The sequence below is a fragment of the Mycteria americana genome, chromosome 24, assembly GCF_035582795.1.
Source record: "Mycteria americana isolate JAX WOST 10 ecotype Jacksonville Zoo and Gardens chromosome 24, USCA_MyAme_1.0, whole genome shotgun sequence".
In the NCBI taxonomy this organism is placed as follows: domain Eukaryota; kingdom Metazoa; phylum Chordata; class Aves; order Ciconiiformes; family Ciconiidae; genus Mycteria; species Mycteria americana.
Window position 1 is genome coordinate 1,198,587 of NC_134388.1, and position 23,726 is coordinate 1,222,312.

The 23,726-nt window shown below is 63.0% G+C and overlaps 1 protein-coding gene across 1 annotated transcript in view; it reads left to right on the plus strand.

Annotated features, from left to right (window-relative positions):
* The window catches only part of UNC13A (unc-13 homolog A), a 36,512-nt gene extending 18,725 nt beyond the window's left edge, over positions 1–17,787 (plus strand). Inside the window, exons 20-42 of the mRNA XM_075524365.1 lie at positions 39–202; positions 455–605; positions 2,656–2,721; positions 2,855–2,944; positions 3,111–3,245; positions 3,578–3,711; positions 3,914–3,999; positions 4,253–4,379; positions 4,466–4,562; positions 4,704–4,847; positions 5,443–5,526; positions 5,810–5,887; positions 6,167–6,255; positions 6,411–6,563; positions 6,715–6,838; positions 10,325–10,363; positions 11,433–11,462; positions 12,707–12,763; positions 12,955–13,035; positions 13,139–13,286; positions 15,997–16,089; positions 16,167–16,326; positions 16,612–17,787. Of these exons, the coding sequence (XP_075380480.1) occupies positions 39–202; positions 455–605; positions 2,656–2,721; positions 2,855–2,944; positions 3,111–3,245; positions 3,578–3,711; positions 3,914–3,999; positions 4,253–4,379; positions 4,466–4,562; positions 4,704–4,847; positions 5,443–5,526; positions 5,810–5,887; positions 6,167–6,255; positions 6,411–6,563; positions 6,715–6,838; positions 10,325–10,363; positions 11,433–11,462; positions 12,707–12,763; positions 12,955–13,035; positions 13,139–13,286; positions 15,997–16,089; positions 16,167–16,326; positions 16,612–16,900 (2,619 nt within the window). The 3' untranslated portion in view covers positions 16,901–17,787. The remainder of the gene's footprint in view (positions 1–38; positions 203–454; positions 606–2,655; positions 2,722–2,854; positions 2,945–3,110; positions 3,246–3,577; positions 3,712–3,913; positions 4,000–4,252; positions 4,380–4,465; positions 4,563–4,703; positions 4,848–5,442; positions 5,527–5,809; positions 5,888–6,166; positions 6,256–6,410; positions 6,564–6,714; positions 6,839–10,324; positions 10,364–11,432; positions 11,463–12,706; positions 12,764–12,954; positions 13,036–13,138; positions 13,287–15,996; positions 16,090–16,166; positions 16,327–16,611) is intronic.
* Positions 17,788–23,726: the final 5,939 nt, after the last annotated feature.

Sequence of the window (23,726 nt, forward strand, 5' to 3'; positions counted from 1 at the left end):
TAACCTGGGGACCTGATGGGACTCATTTATACCTCCAGAACCTCTTCCACTTTGTGACGGATTTGCAAAACAACGGGGTGGTGAAGATCCCTGACGCCAAGGGGGACGACGCCTGGAAGGTGTACTTTGATGAGACGGCGCAGGAGATCGTAGACGAGTTTGCCATGCGCTACGGGGTGGAGTCCATCTACCAGGCCATGACGTGAGTCCCTTGCCCTCCACCCTGCTCAAAGGGGCTGCGCCAGCCCCGGGTTGCGGAGGGCTCGCTGTTGGCATCTCCCTCCGCTGCTGCCATTTGCACCCGTGCCTCCCTGCCACGGGTGCGGACTAGCTCACCCCGCACCCGTGCACCCCTCCCTCCCCTTCTCCGTGCGCGCACCCCAAGCCCCACGCCCCTTCCTACAGGCAGCCCCCGCCGTGGCCCCGCGCCCTCACCTTCTGCTTCCCTCTGCAGGCATTTTGCCTGCCTTTCCTCCAAATACATGTGCCCGGGGGTGCCGGCGGTGATGAGTACCCTGCTAGCCAACATCAACGCCTACTATGCCCACACCACGGCTTCCACCAATGTCTCGGCCTCTGACCGCTTTGCCGCTTCCAATTTCGGGGTAAGTCCGATGGTGCGTAAACACTCCTTCCTTCTTCTCTCTCTTCTCTTGGGAGGGGGTGGGGGGCTCGGGGAGCAAAAGGGACCGTGCAAAACACCCCGCTCCAAACTGCAGCCGGGCAGCAGGGAGGTCAGCCCCTGCTTGCCCCGAAATTCATCCCGCTCCCATTTTTCAGGAAGGAAAAGAGCCACCCGCCTTCCTGGGAGAAGGTCTAAATTTGCTCCCCCAAATATTATGGTAAAACTGCGACTGGAGTCCAAGTGGGCTGGGATGCTGGGCGGCAGCGTGGCAGGAGGGGGAAACCTTAGCGGCAAAATCACGAGCAGGTGGCAAGGAGCCATCCCGGCAGCTCGCGGGGAGTTTTGCACGGCCCCGCGCGCTTCGGGCACGCCCCGGGTCCGCTGCAAACTCGCCTGGATGTGCCAGCACCCACGCGCGCCCGCTGGGTGCCTCGCTTGCAGCGAGCGGGACGAGTTTGTGCCGGGGCCGGGGGTGCCCTCGGGGACGTGGGCGAGGAGGGGCTGAGCTCTCACCCTGGCTCCCCCCGTGTCGTCCCAGAGGCAGCAGGCGCTTGCTCTGGATGCACACGGGTCGGGTCGAGCCAGGATCAGTGCCCAGCCCTGGGTCAGGCAAAGTGCCGGGTAGCCAGGGATGCAGCCAGGGCCGAGCGCAGCTCCCGGCAGCGGCTGCTTTGGCTCACCTCCCAGTTCCCGTTGCAGGGGGTAGCTAGAGCCGAGCGAGCTGCGCCTCCGGGTCATGCAGGAGGAGGAAACCGTACGAAGAAAGCGTGCCTTTTCTCTAACGTGGAGGGTTTTAAAAACTTGTTTCTTTCTCTTTTTTTAGAGAGCCTGGGTCCTAAAGTGCCCGGCCGTGTCGCTTTAACCCCGAGTACCCGTCGTGTCCAGTTTTAAAGCGCTGCAGCCGTTCGGTGGCGGGGACGCACGGTCTCGGCCCAGAGCCTGGCTTTACCGTCTCCGGCGGGCGAGCGCGCCGAAGGTTTGCGGTCGCCAGTGCAGGCTGCAGGCTTGGCCGAGCCGCGGCCCGGCGGGCACGGGACTCGCTGCCCCGTCCCGTCCCCTTGTCCTCCCCTGCCAGGACTCGGCGAGCTGCTCCGGGCTCTCCGGAGCCCTGCGGGACAGCCCTGACCTGGTGCAGCCGGTGCTGTGAGGGGGACCCAGGGCTCTCGTGGGAGGCCCATGGAGTTGTCCAAAGCCCCCCGCCCCCCGCCCCCCGGCAGAGATGCAAAGTGAAATGCCTTCCGACAGCGTTTTGGGGCAATTGGTTGCTTTGCCCTCAGCTCTGACGCCCAATCCGCAGCCCAGCGTGTGATTTGCATCCTCCTGCCCCACGCTCCCTGGACGGGAGCTGGACTGAGCCGAATTAAAGCCACTCAGCCCCAGTGGAGACTGTCTGCCTGGGGCGGTTCCCTGCCCGCATCCCTTAGATGCAGCCTGGTCGGGCAAGCGAGGAGCCCATGGAGGCGTCCAACTCCTGGGGGCCATCCTGGCCTTGTCTTGAAGCAGCTTGGCCCCGAAGATGGGCGACCGCTGCAAGAGCCCAGCTGCTCCTTCCCTGCCCTTTTTCCTGACCTCTTTGAAAGCTTCAATCCAGGGGCCACGTGCCCCAGGGGCATGATCCTGCACACCCTCTCCCTGCTCCTGCCCCGAGCCCAGGCGCGGTGTTCAGCGGGCAGGGCAGATGGAGCAGCCCGTCCCCTCTCCGGCACCGACCACCAGCAAGAACAAAGGGGATGCGCGGTGTTGCCTCCCGATCCTGTACCGCGCCCGACACGGCCACGTGTGCCCCGGGAGCTGTCGACGGCTGCCAGTGAGCCCCGGCCACCAGTGAGGACACGCTGTTCTCTGTGGGCAGAGAACATCCCATGTTCTCTGTGGGAAGGAAGGACAGCAGGACAGCAGGAAGGAGAGGGATGAGCCGGGGGTGGCGTGGGCTGGGCTGGGGCAGAGAGAGCCAGGGGCAGCGGGGAGGGGGGACGGTCCCTGCTGCCTTTCCCCCGTTTACCTGGCTCCGGGGCGTTTCTCCGCAGAAGGAACGGTTCGTCAAACTCCTTGACCAGCTGCACAACTCGCTGCGGATCGACCTCTCCATGTACCGGGTAAGATGCCTGCTGTGCCTCGGTTTCCCCACTTTTCTAATAAGGTCTGAAACAACAGGTGGCTGTTTTCTCCCCTCCACTCGCCCTGTGAGAGTTTTGTGTGCAACTCCGCACTTTTCTTCCCCTTTGACAGAACAACTTCCCTGCCAGCAGTCCTGAACGGCTGCAGGATCTCAAGTCCACAGTGGATTTGCTGACCAGCATCACCTTCTTTCGGATGAAGGTATTTCTGGGGCCCCACTCACCCGGTTCCTCTGGTGGGGAGCCTGACCCTCGCTGGCCCCGGTTCTTTGCAAAGACTGGGGTTGTGCTGGCCCCGCGGTGGCCCCGTGGTGGCTGGCCGGGGCTGCGGGGCTGCCTCCAGTGCCGCTCCCTCCCCGCACGCCCAGGTCCAGGAGCTGCAGAGCCCCCCGCGAGCCAGCCAGGTGGTGAAGGACTGTGTGAAAGCCTGCCTCAACTCCACCTACGAGTACATCTTCAACAACTGCCACGAGCTGTACAGTCGCGAGTACCAGACAGACCCGGTGCGTTGGGTGGGGGGAGCTGGGACACACTGGGATGCCGGGCACTGACCTCGCCGCCCCCCGCTGACCTTCCCCATCCCCTGCCCTCCTCCTTCGCGCGATGCTCCTGCTCCCTCTCCAGAGCGCTCAGCCCCATGCAGAATGAGCCCCAAGCCTTGGGCAGGGTTTGAGCCCCACTGCTGCGAGATTGAGACCGGGCTCAGACAAGGCGGGGCTGTGTGGGGGCCTCCAGGGTGTTCCCAGAGCCCTCCTGCCTCCTCGTTAGCCCCTCCATGAAATCAGGCCCCACGGGTGGGGTGACCGGAGCCTCTGCTGTGTCCCCATCACTCCAGACGAAGAAAGGCGAGGTGCCCCCTGAGGAGCAGGGTCCCAGCATCAAAAACCTGGACTTCTGGTCCAAGCTCATCACCCTGATAGTCTCCATTATCGAGGAGGACAAGAACTCCTACACGCCCTGCCTGAACCAGTGAGTAGGTGCCGGGGAAGGGGACCCTGCTTCGCACCCAGGGGAACGCCCACACGGTGGCAATGGTAGCTTTAGTCCTGTGGAGTGGGTTGTAACATCCATTCTACAGATGGGGAAACTGAGGCAGGCGGGAGGTGTGTGGGGATGTAACTCCGAGAGGAGGGCTGGTCCACCCCGTGTCCACGCTTTCCCCCCACCCCAGGTTCCCCCAGGAACTGAACGTGGGGAAGATCAGTGCCGAGGTGATGTGGAACCTCTTTGCTCAGGACATGAAGTACGCGATGGAGGGTGAGTCCCCCCACGCCGCCCCGAGCCGGGTGGGGGAACCAGGCAGGAGCCGCACTCTGCTCCCACCTTGCCTGTTCCCTGAGCAAACCCATTTCACCCCCTCATCAACACGATGCCTAGCTTAAATCCCACCCAAGAAGCGCTTTCATCTTCACCCCATTACCTCGGCATCCCCGGAGCTGCCCTTGGGGCAGCCGCCTGCCAGGTTTGGGGCTCGAAGCAACCCCCCCACGCGCTCGCCTTCCCCGTGCAGAGCATGACAAGCACCGCCTGTGCAAGAGCGCGGACTACATGAACCTGCACTTCAAGGTGAAGTGGCTGTACAACGAGTACGTCACCGAGCTGCCCTCCTTCAAGAGCCGCGTGCCTGAGTACCCCGCGTGAGTGCAGCCCTCGGGGGGCAGGGGAGGGGGTGCTTGTGCCCCGGGGGCTAGCTGGCCTCACCGGGGACCCTCCTCTCTTCCAGCTGGTTCGAGCCCTTTGTTATCCAGTGGCTGGATGAGAATGAAGAGGTGTCGCGGGATTTCCTGCATGGAGCGCTGGAGCGGGACAAGAAGGATGGGGTATGAACAGGACTGTCAGTGGGCACAGGAGCTGCAGCCCGGGGTGGGCAAGGGGCTTGTCCCTCGATGCCCAGCATGTCCCCGTCGGGGCCAAAATCTCCCTTCCCTGCCTGCTGCTGACACTGCCCCTCATTCCCCCAGTTCCAGCAGACGTCAGAGCACGCACTCTTCTCTTGCTCCGTGGTGGACGTCTTCTCCCAGCTCAACCAGAGTTTTGAGATCATCAAGAAGCTTGAGTGCCCCGACCCCCAGATTGTTGGGCACTACATGCGAAGGTTTGCCAAGGTGGGCAGCTGCCGGGGCGGGGGCCGCTGGGCCAGCAGCACCCCTGGGACCCCGGTCCCAGCCCTGGCTCGGGGCTCCTGGGTACCCCACGTGAGTGCAGCCCTCAGGGGGCAGGGGAGGGGGGCTCGGGGCTCTGCTGCCTCCCATCCAGCTGCAGGCAGCGGCATAGGGCACAGATTGCACCAACTAACAGCAACGCTCAAGTGAACGTGCCACCAACAGACCCTGTGGCTCTCCCAGCTTTGCTAGCACAGGAGACTAGCTAATTAATGAGTTAATTGGTTAATTAATCTAGATTAATGAAATGCCACTGCTCGCTGCAGTGTGGGAGGGAGTTGCATGCAGGCTTGATGGCTGATGCCTTCACAGCTGTGCTGGTGATGGAGCTGCCCGTGGAGACCAGCTATGCTAGGTCTGGCGTTCCGTGGCTGTGCCTATGTGGCTCCTGGTGCATCCATGGGCCAGAGGGCCTAGGGGTCCCAGGGTGTATCCAGGCTTTGGGTTGTTTCGCTGCTGCGGGACTCATGGTCTCCTTCTTTCCCCCCTTCCTCCTCTGCCGCTGTCTGGGTGGGTCCCGTCCTTCGTTTGGCTGCAGACCATCAGCAACGTGCTACTCCAGTATGCCGAGATCATCTCCAAGGATTTCGCCTCGTACTGCTCCAAGGAGAAGGAGAAAGTGGTGACATATCTCCCTTCTGCTTGCTACCTGCCTGGTGCTGCCAGGCAGGACTGTCCCCACATGGTGACCCCAGCCATCACCTCAGCTCCAGAGCTGGTCCCCATGACGCAGGTCCTGCCCTCGGTCTCTGTCCGATGGCAGTCCCTGAAATGCTGCCAGGCAGGGCTCTGTGCCATGACTGTTCTCGTGTCCCCCAGTGCAGGGTGGGAGGGACCTGGGGCGGTGGGCACTGTTCCAGCCACATTTGTTGGCGTTGACCGCCCTCTCCATCCCACCCCTCCAGCCCTGCATCCTGATGAACAACATCCAGCAGCTCCGCGTCCAGCTCGAGAAGATGTTTGAAGCCATGGGTGGGAAGGAGGTGCGTATTGGGGGTCTCCAGGAGGGAGCCCCGTGGAGGGGCTGGATCAGTCCCTTCTCCCCAGAGGCAGCCCCTTCCCTGGCTCCGCAGCGCTGGGAGCAGACCCCAGTTCCTCACTCCTGTATGGGATCACACTGTCCCACCCCATGGCACCCTGCTCTCCCACCATGTTGGACGATGGATGGGCTTCACCCTGCCCAGGGGTGCATTTGGGGTGCAGAGAACCCCCAGGGCTGGGCCAGGGACCCTGATGGCTTCTCCAACCTGTCCCTCCTCCAGCTGGACACAGAAGCCAGCGATATCCTCAAGGAACTGCAGGTGAAACTCAACAACGTCCTGGATGAGCTAAGCCGAGTCTTTGCCACCAGGTACACCCAGGCGAGAGGGCATGGGCAGTGGGCCAAGGAAGGGTTTGGGGGTCCAGGAGCTGCGGCTGGGGCCAGGCTGGGGGCTGTGCTCAGCCAAGCAGGTCCTGGGCATGGCCGTGGGGGATGCTGAGCTGCCTGGACATTGCGGTCCCCAGTTTCCAGCCGCACATCGAGGAGTGCGTGAAGCAGATGGGCGACATCCTGGGCCAGGTGAAGGGCACTGGCAATGTCCCTGCCAGCACCTGCAGCAGCGTTGCACAGGATGCTGACAACGTCCTGCAGCCCATCATGGACCTCCTGGACAGCAAGTGAGTGTGGGGGACAACAGGGACCCCCACCCTCCCCAGTGCCCCTGACCCAACCCGGGAGTGTGGGGGACCTGCAGGGTCAGGGTGACCGGGCAGGGGGTGGCATCGTGGGTGCCGTGCCAGGAACTTCAGCCCCGTCCCCTCTCTGCAGCCTGACGCTCTTTGCCAAGATCTGCGAGAAGACGGTGCTGAAGCGGGTGCTGAAGGAGCTCTGGAAGCTGGTGATGAACACGATGGAGAAGACCATTGTCCTACCCCCGCTCACTGACCAGACGGTGAGTGATGGGGAGGGAGACCAGGGATGGGGGACCCTGGAGCTGAGACGCAGGTGGCTGATTAGGGCCAGTGTGGGACATCGCTGGCCAGGTGCTCTTGCTGGCAGCTGAGGGGCTGGGGCCTTCGGTGGCCTCCCCAGGTCTGTCCCCAGCTCATGGCCAGGGAAGGGATGGAGCAGAGAAAGGTCATCCTTGACCCAGGTGCCCAGTGCAGCCCAGCCCCTGGATGGCTTTGCCAAAGGACCTTCCTGCCACCTCCATCGTGGCACCGGTCCTTCCCTCTCCGTCCTCCCCTCTGAGCTGGGGCAGCATCCCCTGCCGCGCTCAGCAGCACGGGCTGCGGGCGCGGTCCCTGTGCCAGGAGGTGAATCGGGAGCTCTCGGAGCCTGAGGAGCCGCCGCACGTCGGCCTTGCTGTGGGGCTGGGGTTGCCTGGGGAGCAGGGACTGGCTTTGTGGGGATGGGGGGCACGTCCCCGTAGCAGGAGCGAACTCTTCCTTGCTCATGGGCTGAACAGGCTCTAGGGGAGCAGAGCAAAGCCCAGGGAATGGTCCCTCCTCAGAGGGAGGTTGCCGACAGGCTTCGAGGCTCCGTTCGCATCGCTGTGTGTCTGTCCTCCTTGCACGTAGCCATGCACCCCAAAGCTTCCCGGGGTGGCTGTTCCCTCGGGGTCAGGCAGGGAAGGGTGACGCCAAGGGCTCTAAGCCAGCCACACATCTATCCCTGTCACTCTTGGTGCCTTTTGTCACTGTCACAAAGCTGGCCTCAGGCTCTTACTTGGAGTCCCTGGAGCCACTGGCTGCTGTGTCACCTTTCTGGGGCTGTGGGCCTCCTCGTGCTGTGTCTGTAAGGGACAGCGCATTGGTGACCTGTCAGCCCTCAGTGGTGCCACCTCACCGGCCCCTTGTCACAGCCCAGAGCCCGGCTCAGGTCAGCCCTGCATCGCTCCCGGCCAGGCTCGCACACCCTTGGCCAAAGGTAGACAAATCTAGCAGGAACGTTGGTGCTGCTGGGTCCCAGTTGCCATCCCAGTTCCTACCTGCATCCCTTCCCAGCCACGTGTAGCTATGCCATGTTCTGGAGGCAGCAAGCCCCGTGCTGAGGGCAGAGGAGGTGGCATGGACATGTGGATCCGTTGGGTGATTTTCCTGGAGGGAGGCAGTCCTTGGACGGGGCCGTGCTGGGGCTGGTCCCTACGGCAGGGGACAGCCCACCCAGGGTGGCTCTGGGCTCCAGCCTGGGGGTGGCTGGGCCGGTTGGCGGCAGGGGGCTACATGTCAGAGCCCAGTGTTGAGTGGGGTCCACCAGCTTCCGGGAGCTGGGTCCCCCTGGGGCAGAGCCCCCTGCCACAGAGAGGAAGGACTGGGCAGGCTGGGATGGGGCCACTTTGGGGCTGTGGAGACCTGTGGTGCCGGTGGCAGGGCATCAGCGCCGAGTGCTGTGGCATGTCGGGTGGGGGACACCCCTGGCTCTGCCATCCCTGCTGGCTGGCGGGGGTGGGGGGGCGGCCGGGGCTGGTACCCAGCCGTGGGGCAGCTGGGGCTGGGGAGGATGGAGGAAGGGGCCGACACTCATGTCACGGTTGTTCTCTCCAATTGCTCCGCTCGCCTTTCAATGGCAGATGATTGTAAGTACGGCAGCTCCCTGTCTGTCTGTCTGTCTGTCCGCTGTGTGTCGGTCCTGGCCTCGCCGGTTTTTGTCTTGTGTGGCTGCCCGCGCTCTGCCCACGCCCTCCTCCGGCTCCCGACTTGGTCCACCTCTGTGGTCCCCATCCTCGTGCTGCCCGCTTGTCACTGGCTCCTGGCGGGCACTTGCCCGTGGCCCCAGCTGGGTTGGGGGGGTGGAAAGGTCCTGGACAGATTCGCGGTGCCTGGATGTGGGGCGGTGCAAGGGTTAGTGATGGGGCGGTGCCAGGTAATCGGGGACAGCCAAACCCAGGCTGATCCCATCTTCTTGCTCTGTGCTGAGGGCGAGAGGCCGCTGGAGACACAAGCAGGGGGAGCGGTGCGTGCCTGGCAGCCAGGGCTGCTCTTCCTGACCCCTTGTGCCTCAGTTTCCCCTTGAGGTCCTGGCTGGGCCGTGGCCCTGACGGGGGATGAGGGGGCTTTCCCTGCCTGCGGAGAGGAGCATCTCGCTGGGACATGACGGTCTCTGGCCCGGTTGCTCAGTGGTGGGGCAGGTTGCTGGCACGAGTTGTGAGACTTTGTCCCTGGTCGGGATATGGCCCTGGGAGCCTGGACTCCTGGGTTCTCTTCTCGGCATTGCTGCTGGGTCCTTGCAGAGCTTTGACTGAGCAGTTTCCTTTTGTCCTCTTCTGCTCAGTCTGCGGCCATGGGCTTATGCCCCACAGGGCAACGGAAGGGCCACGTCCACCCCCAGTCCTGCCCCCACCCCTGCTTTGACCGCAGGCATCTTTGCGAGGAGGAGCAGTGGTGCGGGTGCCGGTGGTTGGGTGCTGGGTGCCGATCCCTGCGGGGACAAATGCCCGTCCCACGTCCTCCAACACCTTTTGTTTCCAACAGCAGCATTTGGAGAGACCCCGGGGGCAGCCTGGGGCTGAGCCTCCCCTCAGACCTCACGGGGACCCCACGTCCCAGCCTTGCTGAGGCTGCCGGGGGACTGGGGTGCTGTCAGCTCTAGGGGGCATAAGGTCCTCTTCTTCACCCATCACCCCGTGCCTCAGTTTCCCTCCAGGGCAAGAAACCCTGCTGGTGGCCCCGCTTGGCCCTAACTGTGCTGCTTGTCCCTCCCGCAGGCTTCCCTGCCCGTTGACCCCCCTGCCACCTCCTCCTGATTCAGACGTGCCCCAGCCTCCCCTGAGAGGCTGGTTAGGAACCCCCCCCGTGGCACTGCTGCCCCATTTTACACTGTTTCTCTTGCCGCTGCTGGGCCTGGGTCAGCGTGGGGTTGCCACTGGGCCCAGCACTGCACGGACCAGCACTCTGTGTGCAAAAGCCGAGTACGGCTGCCCCCTCCCCACCGCTGTGAGCATCTGCCAGAGCTGGAGGGGAATGCGGGGGCACCGGAGGCTGCCCGCACACAGTGCCAGCTGGCTCCTGCCTCCCTATATCCCAGCGGGGACCAGTCCCCCATGGGCTCAGCACCCCTGTATCCCAGCAGGGACCAGCTACCCACAGCCCAGCATCTCGGTGTGGGGACCAGTTCCCCATCAGTGCAACATCCTGCATTGCAGTGGGGACCAGTTGGCCCAGCATCCCAAAGACACCAGTCCCTCACTGACCCAGCATCCCTCTGGGGACCAGTCCCCCACTAACCCAGTATCCCAGTGGGGACCAGTCCCCCATGGGCCCAGCACCCCAACAGGGACCAGTCCCCCATTGGCCCTGGCTGTCCTTTAGGAGCTCAACGATGTCTTTGCCGCCGGCTTGCGGCCACCCCATGTGCCCAGCCTTGCCCTGCACCCCCTGTGTCCCGTCCCACGCTGTCCCCCCACCCCCCCACTCAACCTCTGACATTGCTTCTACAGGGCACGCTCTTGAGAAAACATGGCAAGGGGACAGAGAAGGTAAATAGCCGTGGGCTTCATGTGTGTCATCGCCCCGTGGCCACGCTCGTGGCCCCACACCCGCCTGCTGTGAAGGTCCAGGCTTGTCCGTGCTTCCTCTGTCGTGCTGTCTGGATGTGCCGTTGCCTGCGTGGCGTGTTGTGTTGAGGTGTGCCGTGTTGTCCGGGACGTGCTGCCTGTGTGCAGGATGGGGGCAGTGACCTGTTTCTGTGTGTCGCCCAGGGCAGGGAGCGGGTGTCGTGTCGTGTTTAGCCCCCGTGGGTGGGTATGTGGGCAGGCATGGGGGGACGCTGCCCCACGGCGCTCAGCACCCCTCCAGGTGCCTGGCTGGGATGGCGTGGGGACGGGGTGCCCAAGCATGGGAGATCCCAGGCACAAACCCGTCCCACTGCTGGGGGCTCAGGAAAAGGTGACCCCCAGGATGCTGGGCCATGCGAGGGATGTGCAGGGCACGCTGCGGGCCACGGGGCTGCTGAGATCCCCTGGACCTCTGAGCTGGCTTCCCCCTCATGCCTGGGGGGCCTCGGCAAGGCTCGCTGAGCCCCAAAACTTGCCAAAGGGCTTTCTCCTGGCACGCGGGCTCTCCTTCTGGGTGCTCCCCACCGCCGGGCTGGGGGCCCAGCACAGCCCTCCAGGCTGCCTGCTCCCAAAACCCAGCTCTCAAAAAGAGCCACGCCGGCATCTGTCTGGGCGACGCCTGCGGCTCCCCCCGGCTCCCCCCTCCTCTTGCAGGGGACACTGGCTCCTGCCCCGGTTTGCTGAGCGTGCTGGGGGAGCTGCTTTCCTCCACCTGCTGCTATTTCCCCAGCCCCAAACAAGGCGGGGAGCAAGCCTGCCCCCGCTCAGGAAGAGACCTGGCACGCTCATCGCAGGTTCACCAGCAAGTGCATGGGGCTGAGCCTTTGCAGGTGTGAACTGGTGCCGAACCAGTGGCCCCAGCGGAGAACTGGGCGGAGCCAGAGGAGCCTACAGGGCCAGAACTGGCATGGCCGGGGAATGAGGGGGGCCCGGACCCGTGGCTGGCCGCTGCTGGGGCCACCAGTAACTGTCCCTTGCTGTTCTCTTCCAGAGCAGGGTGAAGCTGCCCAGTCACACTGAAGTAAGGACATGGCTCTTCTGCTCCCCACTTGGCTCTGGTCCCTCCTCTTGCCTCCTCCCCATCCCTTGTCCCATGCGCTGCGGGGTGGGGGGGGCTCCCATCTCAGTACAGTGTCCCGTTGTGCTGTTTGGGTGACACAAGTGTCCCCAGCTCCCAGCCTGTTCACCGGCTGGGGGAGACAGGGACAGCAAGGGAAGGATTAATGGGACAGAACTCGGGCGGGGGGGCACAAGAGGTTAATGGGGGGGGGTACAAAATGAGGACATGGCGGGGCCAGACCCCTGAAGAAGGTAATGGTTAGTGGGATAGATGCTGGGGTTTATCATTGTTGGGAAGGACCGGAGCTACTGGTGCTGGGAGGGGGAAGGAGGTGGGAATCGCTGGCTCTGCCCCACTGGGCCCCAGTTTACCCAGTTGCATGTTGCGCACTGGAGGGCTTGAGAAGGGAACCTTGCGCTCAGCCCAGCGAGCGGGTGCCAAACCAGGGAGGTGAGCGGGATCTGCCCGTGCCATGGGGCTACGTCCCCAGGAGCCGTGCCAGTGGGCCCTGTGGAATGGTTTCATGGCCCCTGCCCGTGAGGGTGGCACGGCACAGGGCAGGCGAAGGCGGCCAGGGGCTCCCACCCACGGTGTTCCCTGGGGTGCAAAGGGGCTGGGAATCTCCCTGGGGCTGGGACTGGGCAGGGGTCTGGGTGGCAGGGGCCGTTTGGCTTGGCTGCCAGCGCCGCAGGGTACAGGGGGACTGTGCCACATCCTCCCTGCGCCCGCTGTCCCCCTGCCCTCACTCTCTGCTCCCCCCACCCCTATGTCGTATGATTGTCCACGCGGTGCCAGGGATGTGCTGTGCCGGGCTCCGTTGGCTGCAGGAACGGGTGCTGCGGCACCACGGGGAGCAGGATGGGACCCTTGGGCCAAGCTGGTTGTGCTGAGCAGGGTGTGAGGTCCCTGATGCCAGGGTGATGTCTTGCCCTGGGGTCCCCAAGCCCCCAGCCACACACCTGTGCTGAGAACTCGGGGGCTGGGACGGGGGCTGCACTAGCTCCCCGCACCTGCATCACCATGCCTGGCGTGGCCGGTGGCCCCTGGGGCTCTCCGAGGAGCACCCCTCCGGCCCCCTGGAGCCTGGGGGGCTGGGGGACCCCTCGGAGCTGCAGCAAGCTCCTGGCACCGCGTGCCCGGTCTGGCCGTGGCACCCCCAGCCTGGCCGCTCACCGGGGCCGTTCCTGTCTCTTTGCTCTCTGCAGGGCACGCAGATGATTTTCAACGCAGCCAAGGAGCTGGGGCAGCTCTCCAAGCTGAAGGTGAGGGCTGGGAGGCTGGGCTGGGAGGGGCCGGGCAGTCTGAGCTCCTCTCCGTGCTAGGGCGCGTGGCACTTTGCAGGCTGGCACGGGCACTGTTGCAAGGACCCCACCAGCGCTCACTTGCTGGCATGGCTGGGGCGAGGGGAGTGGGGCCCTGGTCCCGTGCTGAGAGCAGGATTCATGCCCTGCAGGACCACATGGTACGGGAGGAAGCCAAGAGCCTGACCCCAAAGCAATGTGCAGTGGTGGAGCTGGCGCTGGACACCATCAAGGTGAGGGCACTCTGTACGAAGGGTACCCTCCGGCCCTGAGGCACGGACCCGGGGGGGCTCCAGCAGAGCTGCTGAGGACCCTGGGGCTGTCTTCCCCCTCCAGCAATACTTCCATGCCGGCGGCGTGGGGCTGAAGAAGACATTCCTGGAGAAGAGCCCGGACCTGCAGTCGCTGCGCTACGCCCTGTCCCTCTACACCCAGGCCACTGACCTCCTCATCAAAACCTTTGTGCAGACCCAGGCTTCGCAGGGTAGGATGCACTGCCCTGGCCCCTCACCCGGGCCCCCTATCCCCACACACGGGCTCGGCTGCCCCACGGCCAGGGCCCCACCCTGCCTTTGTCCCAGTGGGGTTGGGTGTCCCAGCCAGGCTCGTGGAGGGGTGGGAGGGATGGGTGGGGAGGGAAGGGCTTTTTTCTCCCATGGTTTGCAGGTGAAGAGGGGCCACGGGTGCCCAGAGGCAGCCTGGCATCCCCAAGTCCCCCACCAGCAAGAAGCGCCTGTCCCCAGTGCCAGGGCATGGCTGGGCCGGCACAGAAATGGGGCCCGCGGGTGGGGGAGAAGGTCACCCTCTGGCCATGTGTCACAGTGTTTGTCCCCTCTGGATGGTCCCTGTCACCCAGCACAGACGCCTCTGGTCAGCACTGCCTTGGAGCTGCCAGTCTCGGCCGAATGCTGCCAGCCTGGCCAGGGATCAGACCTCTCCCAGGATCGGCTGGACCTGGATGCTGTGCCGGGGCCTGTCCTGGGCATGCTGGGTGCCCCCTGTACCCCATGATTTGGGATCCGTCCAGGGTGCCGGGTGCCTCTCAGGCGCTGCCCCCATCCCAGAGCCATGGGGTGCAGGGTGCTGGGCACCCTCTGGGGCAGGACTACCCCTCGGCTCTAAATGCTGCCCTTTATTTTGTCCCTTGGCTGCTCGAGGAGGGGACAGAGATGCTTGGTGGTGGTCATGGGCGATTGCATAGTGCCCCAGCCAGGCTTGTCTGCGTCCTCGGGGAGTGGGACGTGCATTTGCTGTCTGTGCGTCTCCTGCAAGGGACGTCTGTCCTGTCTGTGCCTCCTGTGCCAGCCATGTCGGGGGCGTGGGGTTGGGTCCAGTGGGTGCCAGCACCCCGGGGTGCAGTCTGGCCCCAGGACCCCTTGGGCTCAGAGCTGGGTGGTGCCCGGCACTCCTGTGTTGCTGCAGTGTTGTCCGGATGCTCGGCCATCCATCCGTCTGCAACATCTGATCTCTCTTTCTCTCTCTTTGTTTTCTCCCCCCTCTTTCACTGTTCCTGTCCCCCACACATGTCATCTCCTTCCTCCTCTCTTCGTCTACTCTGTGCCGTGTCTCTGTCTCTTTCTCTCTCCTTCCCACTAGTTCATGGTGGGAAAGGTATTAGGTTTACCCTTAGTGAAGAAATTTATCCTGAGAAGGGTATGTGTGCTGCTCGCCCGCCCCTGCACCTGCCTGCCGCCGCCGGCCTGGGCTAGTAACAGTCCCGGCACTGCGGGCTGGAGTGGCCAGGAGCCCTGTCCCAGCACCGCTGGCCTTGGGGACCCCTAGCGTGGGCAGAGCTGGAGCCCTCCGCCCACAGACTCGCGCTCCCAGGGCTGCTTTGGGCTGAATTTGGAGGAACTGTGCTCAGCCGTATTGACCACCCGCCCAGACCAGGGAGGGGGGCTGTGCCCCGTGGGGATAGGGGTGCCCGCCTTCGCTTGCAAGCTCTGGGCACCCCGCGTTGTCCCCAGTGCTGCTGCCTGGGGGTGGGCACCTGCCACGACCTCCCTGCAAGCCGGGGAGCTGTCCTGCTGGGACATGCGGCCCCAGGGGAGGTCATGACCGTGTCCGTGTCCCCCTCCCACCCACCCTGCTGCCAGAAGGACCATTACTAGCCTTGCTCCGGCGAGCTCCGTCCACCTGCCCCGGGGCGTGAGGAATGAGCCCATCTCCATGGGTCCCGCTTGGCCTCCATCGCACCCTGCCAGAGGGGCCGGGACTGCACCCCATGCTTGGCCTCCTGTACCCAGACACCCCCTCCTTGCCCGCCATCGCCTCCATTTCGGCTCAGCATGCGGCGCTGCCCGGGTGGCAGATGCCTGGGGAGATGGGGTGCTGGCGGTGGGGTGGAGGATGAAGGTGGATGGAGAGGAGAGTGTGCCATCACCAGCCTCCCCCCCCCGCCTGGCACCCTCGTGCTGGGGGCCATGCAGTGACACATGGGGATGTGTCCTCCTTCGCACTTTTATTTCCACCCTGAGAGCTTTCCGCTGAGCTCGGTTTGATCTCCTTGGCCCCAGCCCGCAGAGCCTGTCCCTCTGCCTTGCACCCCCTCCTTCACCCATGGGTGCATGCACGGCTCTTGGGGAGGGAGGGGGTGGGCTGGGCTGTTGGTCGCAGGTCACCCGAGTACCCCAGGCTCGGGGACCTCAGGGCTTGATGTGGTCCCTGAGATGGAGGGGATACAAGAGGGGGCAGGTCAGCCCCAAGCCGCTGGCAGGGCCGTGGCTGCCCTGTGGCACAAGGGCCAGATCGGGTCCCTCCTGCCCAGGGCTGTGCCCATGCTCATGGCCGTGCACGCAGCACTGACACCCCCCCTCCCCGTGCCCCCAGTAGGGGGGGCTGGGCCACCGTCCTGCCCCATCCCACCCAGGCACCTCCGCCCCTGCCTGGGCAAGGGGGCTCACTGGGCCCTGCTGGTGTGGGGTGGGTTGACAGAGAGCCAGCCTGGTGCTGGGGATGTCCTGCCATGCCCCAGCCCGGCCTGGTGCCAGCCCCAGCCGTCCTTGGCAGTTGCTGCACCCTTGCTGCTGTCCCCAGAACTCTTTGGCAGAGGCGGCATTGGGCCAAATCCTACTGCCCACCCCCTCCCGCCCCGTGGCGGGTGACCTGCCTCCTCCAGTGGGGTTGGTGGTGGGCAGGGGACGTCAAGGACACGGGGGCAATGGGCACTCACGTCTCCTCCCTTTGCCATGCAGGCTCTGGTGTGGATGACCCTGTCGGGGAGGTGTCCATCCACGTGGAGCTCTTCACCCACCCCGGCACTGGTGAACACAAAGTCACCGTCAAAGGTGGGTTCTGCTGGCTGGGATGCCAGGGTCCGGCAGGTGGCAGCGCCCTGTGAGCCTCACGTGTCCCCTTCTTGTAGTGGTGGCTGCGAACGACCTCAAATGGCAGACATCGGGCATCTTCCGGCCCTTCATCGAGGTCAACATCATCGGGCCCCACCTCAGTGACAAGAAGAGGAAATTTGCCACCAAATCCAAGAACAACAGCTGGGCCCCCAAGTACAACGAGAGCTTTCAGTTGTGAGTGGCACTGCAGGGCTGGGGATGTGGGGCTGGGCTGGGGGATGCGTCCCCATGACATGGGGACCCCCTTCTCCTGGGGTCTGCCAGTGAGTTTACTCGTCCCCCAGGGGATGTTTTAGATTTTTTCTCATCGGTAAAAGCAGGGATTGGGGAAAAGGAAAAAATTAAAAGATTTTAGGGGCAGTGGGGAGGCAGCACCCATATAGGGTGCTGTCGCAGAGCCAGGGGGCCTGGGAATGTGACCCCCTATGCCAACGCTGCCTGTCCCTTGCCCTCCCGCAGCACACTGGGGACGGAGACGGGCCCCGAGTGCTATGAGCTGCAGGTGTGCGTGAAGGATTACTGCTTCGCCCGGGAGGACCGGACAGTGGGCATCGCTGTCCTGCAGCTCCGCGATATCCTGCAGCGACCTGGCTGCGCCTGCTGGCTGCCCCTGGGCCGCCGCATCCACATGGATGACACTGGCCTCACCGTCCTCCGCATCCTCTCCCAACGCAACAATGACGAGGTGGCCAAGGAGTTCGTCAAGCTCAAGTCGGACACACGCTCGGCCGAGGAGGGCAGCAGTTAAACCCCTTCCGCCCCCCCAGCCCTCTCCCCTCACTCCTGGCTCCTTTTCTACAGCATCCTCCAGCCATGTATAAGCCATAAGAGCGGCCACAAGAGGAGTCTCCTTCCCGGCCCTGGTGTGGGTGAGGGGGGGATGTGGCTGCAGTGACAGACCCCCCCGTCCCTCCCTTGGCCAGACTGGCTGGGTGACAGCAGTGCAGAGTACGGCCATGCCCTCATCCCACCCTGGTGGGAAGGTGCTGGGGCTGGTGGGGCTGCAGGGAAGGGCTGGACCCCAGACTGAGTGACGGGACAGATCTGCCCCTTCCCAGCCTGAGATGGAGGAACCCCAATGGCCCATCCCTGACCCTGCCCAGCCCCAAACCTCATCGAGCGACACAAGGAAAGGGCTGGGGCGGGGGTGGGGGATGGTGTCTCATCCCACCCGGGGGTGTCGGTGAGTGGCTGGCACAGCACGATGGCCCCTTGTCCCCATCCCTCGAGCATCGCCAGGTGCCCTGAGGGACGGGGAGGCTCCCACCCACTGAGCACCCTGTACATATGTAAATAGCTGTACATACACGGGGCAGCCGGATGACGGCTGTGTCCTGCACCCGGAAGGGCTATTGGGGCTGTTGGGTCGGCAGGCGCAGCCTCCGCATGCCCGCACAGGGTCTCCTCCTTGGCTGGCAGCGGCATCACTGGGGCCGGGAGCGGCAGGGAGCAGCCCCCGGCCCGTATCCTGTCTTCCCTGCCTTGCCGCCACTGTGGGCTGCCCCACTGCTGCCCCAGGGGACGAGGGCTGGGGGCGCTGGAGCAGAGGGATCCGTCTCCCTTCGCTCTGGCCAGTGGGGACCGGCCACCCCTGTTGCAGTGCAGCAAGGTCCGTGGGACCTCCTTGGCGCAAGCAAGACCTTTCCCACCCCCAACCCAGAGGACTGCCCTCCCCCCAGTTTCCCATTAACCACCATTTCTGCGTGATCAGTGGTGTGCGTGTCTCGTGCGAGTGCCCGGGAGGCCAGGGTGCGTGGTGTCGGGGATGGCCACCCCAGCTGGCCAGCTTGCCCTAAGTACTGGGGAAGACAGAGGCCTGATGACCCCACAAGTCAATATACCTCTCTCAGCCCCCCTCCCCATCCCAAAATAGGGTACCCTGACCGGCCCCCAAGGTCCTTTTTCTATAGGGTTTGCCTGGGACCAAAGGGTTTAGCTTTCCTCTCTCATTTCTGTTCAACGTTTACACCCGTTTTCTAACCGCTGCTCCCGCACGGCCAGGCTGGGGCTCAGCCCTGCACCCCCCGACCGTGGTGCCCCCGGCCCCGTGCCCCTTCCCCAAACCGTCCTGTTTGGCATGTGATTGAACCGACCAATTCTGCTCCTGTAGCACATGTGTCACCGATGCCTGTGTGTCTGTACCACCCCGTGCGGCACTGCCGGCGGCGGCTACCATGGATGCATGACAGTGAGATGTTTTGCACTATTTTGAATTTTTTGGGCTCTGTAAAAATATTTTATTATAACTGACATTAAAAAGCACACCCTTCACTGTGGCTACTGTGGGGGTGTGGGAGGGCAGGCACCGAGGGGCTCTTCATCCCCACTCCCACCCCAAGGCGGCACTTGCACCTTTGAGGTTAACACCAAGGATAAATAGCCCAGGGACGCTGCAGCAGCTCTGTCCGCACTCAGCCTCCCCGAGGGCTGCTCTTCAGTGCACCCACCCTTTGCAAAGCCAAGAGCTTCAGGGCAGGGGTTAAATGGAACTGGGACAGACCTGTCCTGAGAAGTGACGGTCTATTCTCAACCACCGTGCTGCAGCGTCCCAGGCACAGGAGTGATGAGAGACTGCCAACATGGCCTCACCAAGGGCAAAGCCATGCCTCACTAATCGAGTGGCCTTCCACAATGGAGTGACTGCATCAGTGGACAAGGGAAGAGCTACGGATACCATCTACCTGGACTTCCGTAAGGCTTTTGACACAGTCCCCCAAAACATTCTTGCCACTGAATTGGAGTGATACGGATTTGATGAATGTGGGGCCCTGATGCCCTACAGAGAGACCCGGGGCTTCTGCCAGCCTTTTGCTGGGGCCTGGGCAGGGGCCTGCTTCTCCCCAGAGAGCCCCAGGGCTTTTGCCAGGCTTTGCCAGGTTCCGGGATGGCATACAGAGAGCTTTGCCAGGCTTTGCCAGGGCCTGGGCAGTGCCCTGCTGCCCTGTAGCCCCGAGGCTTTTGCTGGGCTTTGCTGGGACCCGGGCAGTGCTCTGCTGCCTTCCAGAGAGCCCCAGAGCCATCACCGGGCTTTGCCCTAAGCCTCAAGGGAGCCTGCAGCCCTCCAGTGAGCCCCGGGGCCTTTGCAGAGCTTTACCGGAACCCTCGGGGGGGCCTGCAGCCCTCCAGAGTGCCCCTGGGCTTTTGCCAGACTTTGCCAGTGCCCTGGCGGGGCCCTGCTTCTCTCCGGAGTTCCCCAGGTCCTTTGCCAGGCTTTGCAGGCACGCGGGCAGGGCCCCGCTGCCCTCCAGGGAGCCCCTGGGCTTTCACTGAGCTTTGACGGGGACCAGGCAGGGTCCTGCTGCTCTCCGGAGTACTCTGGAGCCTTTGCGGGCATTGCCAGGGCCGGAGCGAGGCCCTGTTGCCCTCCAGATAGCCCTGGGGCTGTCGCTGGGCTTTGCTGGAATCATAGAATCATAGAATGGTTTGGGTTGGGAGGGACCTTTAAAGGTCATCGAGTCCAACCCTACCCTGGCTACTGGGAGCTCTTGTCTTTTTCCAGTGATCCCTGATGGATACACCCTTTCTCGAGGTTTTCTGGATTTATGCAGCGCCGTCCCTAGCTTTAATCATCAGTACTGGGGCTCCTGTGCCATGTGAAAAGAGAGAGAATATCTGTTATTTACCACTAACAGTATACAAAGGCTATTACTAATATTTATTCCAAACAGTTTGGCCACTTGGGACGGGTCATGGGAGCTCCCTGGCCCGGAGGGTGGGAGTTCCTCCATTAGTTTCCTGATAGTGGGGCTGGAGGAGCAGGCAGGACAATTTTATCTAGCACCTTCCCAACATCCAGGCCATCGGTGCAATTCCTTCCATGATTATCCCATAGTTTCTGTAAGGTGGGTGTGGGGAGCCTGTCGAACTGGCCTGTCGTAAATCCTGTTTCTCCCAGGAGGCCCCATAAACATCTCCGTTCTGGGTCTCGCTCCTGTCGGTCAGGGGGTCCTTTTATGTCAGATCGATTTGGTTTTAATGGGGAGTTTTTGAGTGTTTTGGCCCTTACTCTTATGCCTGGTCAGGGCCCCACTGTGCTCCAGAGAGCCCTGGGCCCTTCACCAGGCCTTGCTGGGCCCACAGGGACCCTACTTCTGTAAGGACTGACTGCCCCAGGGCTTCTCCCGGTCTTTTCCAGGGCCCGGGCACTGCTCTGCTGCCCTCCGGAGAGCCCCAGGGACTTCACCTGGCTTTGCTGAGACCTGCAAGGAGCCCTGCTTCTCTCCAGAGTGCCCCAGGGCTTTTGCTGGTATTTTGGGTTTATGTGGCAAAGTTTTGGTATCTGGGGGGGGGCTGCAGGGGTGGCTTCTGTGAGATGCCAGAAGCTGCCCCACCACGTCAGACAGAGCCGGTTCCAGCCGGCTCCGAGATGGATCCTCTGCTGGCCAAAGCTGAGCCAAGCTGCGACGGTGGTAGCACCTCTGTGATAACATATTAAAGAAAGGGTAAAAACTGCTGCGTAACAGCAGCTGGGAGAGAGGAGTGAGAATATGTGAGAGAAACAACTCTGCAGACACCAAGGTCAGCGAAGAGGGAGGGGAGGAGGTGCGCCAGGCGCCAGAGCACAGATCCCCCTGCAGCCCGTGGTGAAGCCCATGGCAATGCAGGTTGTCCCCCTGCAGCCCATGGAGGCTCGCGGTGGAGCAGAGGTCCACCCTGCAGCTTGTGGAGGACCCCACCCCACCCCAAAGGAGGCCGTCATCCCATGCAGAGCCCGTGCTGGAGCAGGCTCCCGGCAGGACCCGTGGCCCTATGGAGAGCTGTCCACACGGAAGCAGGTCTTCTGGCAGGACCCACACTAGAGCAGTCCGTTCCTGAAGGACTGCACCCTGTGGAAAGGACCCATGCTGGAGCAATTTGTGGGGAAGGGCTCACGGTGGAGAATTTCGCAGAGGACGGTCTCCCGTGGGTGGGACCCCACGCGGGAGGAGGGGAAGAGTGTGAGGAGGAAGGAGCAGCAGAGACAACGTGTGATGAACTGACCGCAACCCCCATTCCCCATCCCCCTGCACTGCTCAGGAGGAGGGAGAGAAGTCAGGAGTGAAGTTGAGCCCGGGAAGAAGAGAGGGGTGGGGGGAAGGTGTTTTAAGATTTCTTCTTATTTCTCACTATCCTACTGATTTGATTGGCAATAAATTAAACTGATTTCCCCCAGTCGAGTCTCTTTTGCCCGTGACAGTAATTGCCGAGTGATCTCCCTATCTGTATCTTGACCTACGAGCCTTTCATCATATTTTCTCCCCCTGTCCGGTTGAGGAGGGGGAGTGATAGAGCGGCTTGGTGGGACCTGGCAGCCAGCCTAGGTCAACCCACAACAGCTAGGGTTTGTTGGGGCCTGGACTGAGCCCTGATGCCCAAAAGAGAGACCTGGGGCTTTTGCTGGGCTTTGCCAGGGCCTAGGCAGGGCTCTGCTCCTCTTCAAAGTGTCCCGGGGCTTTCACCAGGCTTTGCTGGGTCCCGGTTGGACCCCTGGTGCCCTACAGAGAACACTGGGGCTTTTGCCAGGCTTTACCGGGGCCTGGACGCTGCTCTGCTGCCATCCAGATTGCCCTGAGACTTTCAACGAGCCTTGCTGAAAGCCTCAAGGGGGCCTGGTGCCCCCAGGGGCTTTGTCGGGTGCTGTAAGGAGCCCTGCTTATCTACAGAGTTCCCCAGGTCCTTTGCCAGGCTTGCAGTTGTTTGGGCAAGGCCCTGCTGCCCTCCAGAGAGACCCCTGGGGCTGACGCTGGGTTTTGCTAGGGCCGGGTCAGTGCCCTGCTGCTCTCCAGGGAGCCTCAGGGCCTTTGCCAGACCTTTCCAATGCCTGGGAAATGCCCCGCTGCCCTCCAGGAGCGAGGAGGAGGCTCTGCGCCGCGTACTGCGCCTAACACTGCCCTGCCCTCGCCCTCGCCCTAACCAGAGCCCAGGTCCAAACCAGACACCCACCACCTACGGCTCCCGTACAGAAGTGGCCGGGACTGAAAGCTGTTGCTGGTCCTCACCTTCCCTGGGCAGCCCTTTCACAGCCCCACCAACACGGGGGCTCTGCGCTGGCTCTGCCTCCTAACCTTCTACCTCACCTGCCCCCTCAGCCCAGCCAGAGCCCCGGTACAAAACGGACACCCACCACCGAGGTCTCCAGCACTGCAGAGGCCAGGACTGAAAGCTGTTGGAGACAGGGGTGAGGGACTAAAGCTCCCAGCATTCCATGGGGGATGAGGGACTACATCTCCCAGCATGCCGGGGGGGGGGGGGGGGGAAGGGGGGGCAGGAGAGGCTACAGCTCCCAGCACACTGTGGAGGAGGGTGGTGGGGGATACAGCTCACAGGGTGCTGCAAGGGGTGAGGGACTACAGCTCCCAGCATGCCACGGGTGTGTGTGTGTGTGTGTGTGTGTGTGTGTGTGTGTGTGTGTGTGTGTGTACAACTCCCAGCATGCTGTGGGGGGTAGGGGACTACAGCTCCCAGCATGCCACGGGGGGGGGGGGTGTCTACAACTCCCAGCATGCTGTGGGGGGTAGGGGACTACAGCTCCCAGCATGCTGCAGGGATTGAGGGCCTACAGCTCGGACATGCCACGGGGGGCGGGGGGGTGAGGGCCTACAGCCCCCAACATGCAGCAGGGGATGAGGGCCTACAGCTCCCAGCATGTCCTGGGCTTTACGGAAAACAGCTCCCAGCATGCCACAGGGGTTGAGGGTCTACAACTCCCAGCATGCTGTGGGGGGTAGGGGACTACAGCTCCCAGCATGCTGGGAGGTTGTGGGTGTGAGGGCCTATAGCTCCCAGCATGCCACAGGGGGAAGTGGTGTGGGAGCACCTCCTAGAGCTGCCACACAGAAGTGGCCAGGACTGAAAGCTGTTGGTGGCCCTCACCTTCCCTTGGCAGCCCCTTCAAAGCCCCACCACCAGAGCCCTTGCTCTAACACCTAACCCTCACCCTAGCCAGAGCCCAGGTCCAAAATGGACACCCGCTACCTAGGGCAGGGACACAGGACTGAAAGCTGTTAGTGGTGTGAAGGGAAGAAGAGGAGGATGAAGGACAAGGACGAGGACAAGGAGGCAACAGGAGGCAGCAGGAAGAAAAAGGATGATGAGAAGGTGGTAACGGGAAGAAACAGGAGGAGGAAAAGGCAGCGACAGAAGGAAGCAGGAGGAGGAGGAGGCAGCAATAGGAGGATAGAGAATGCAACAGGAGGAGGAGGCAGACGAGGCAACAGGATGCCATGGGGGAGGAGGAAGAGGAGGAGGCAGAGCACAAGGAGGAGGAGGGTGAGGAGGTGACAGGAGGCTACAAGAGGAGGATGAGGAGCAGGCAATAGAAGGTTAAAGGAGAAGGAGGAGGAGAAAGAGGAGGAGGGGGAGGAGGAGGCAACAGGAGGACAAGGAAGAGGAAAAGGACTAGGTGGATGAGAAGGAGGAGAAGAAGGAAGAGGAGGCAAAAGCAGAACAGGGGGAAGCAGGAGGAGGAGGAGGAGAAAGCATCAGGAGCCAACAGGAGGAGGAGGAGGCAACAGGACGCAAGAGGAGAAGGAGGCAAAAGAAGGCAAAAAGAGGAAACAGGAGGTGTAGGAGGAGGAGGCTGCAGGAGACAGCAG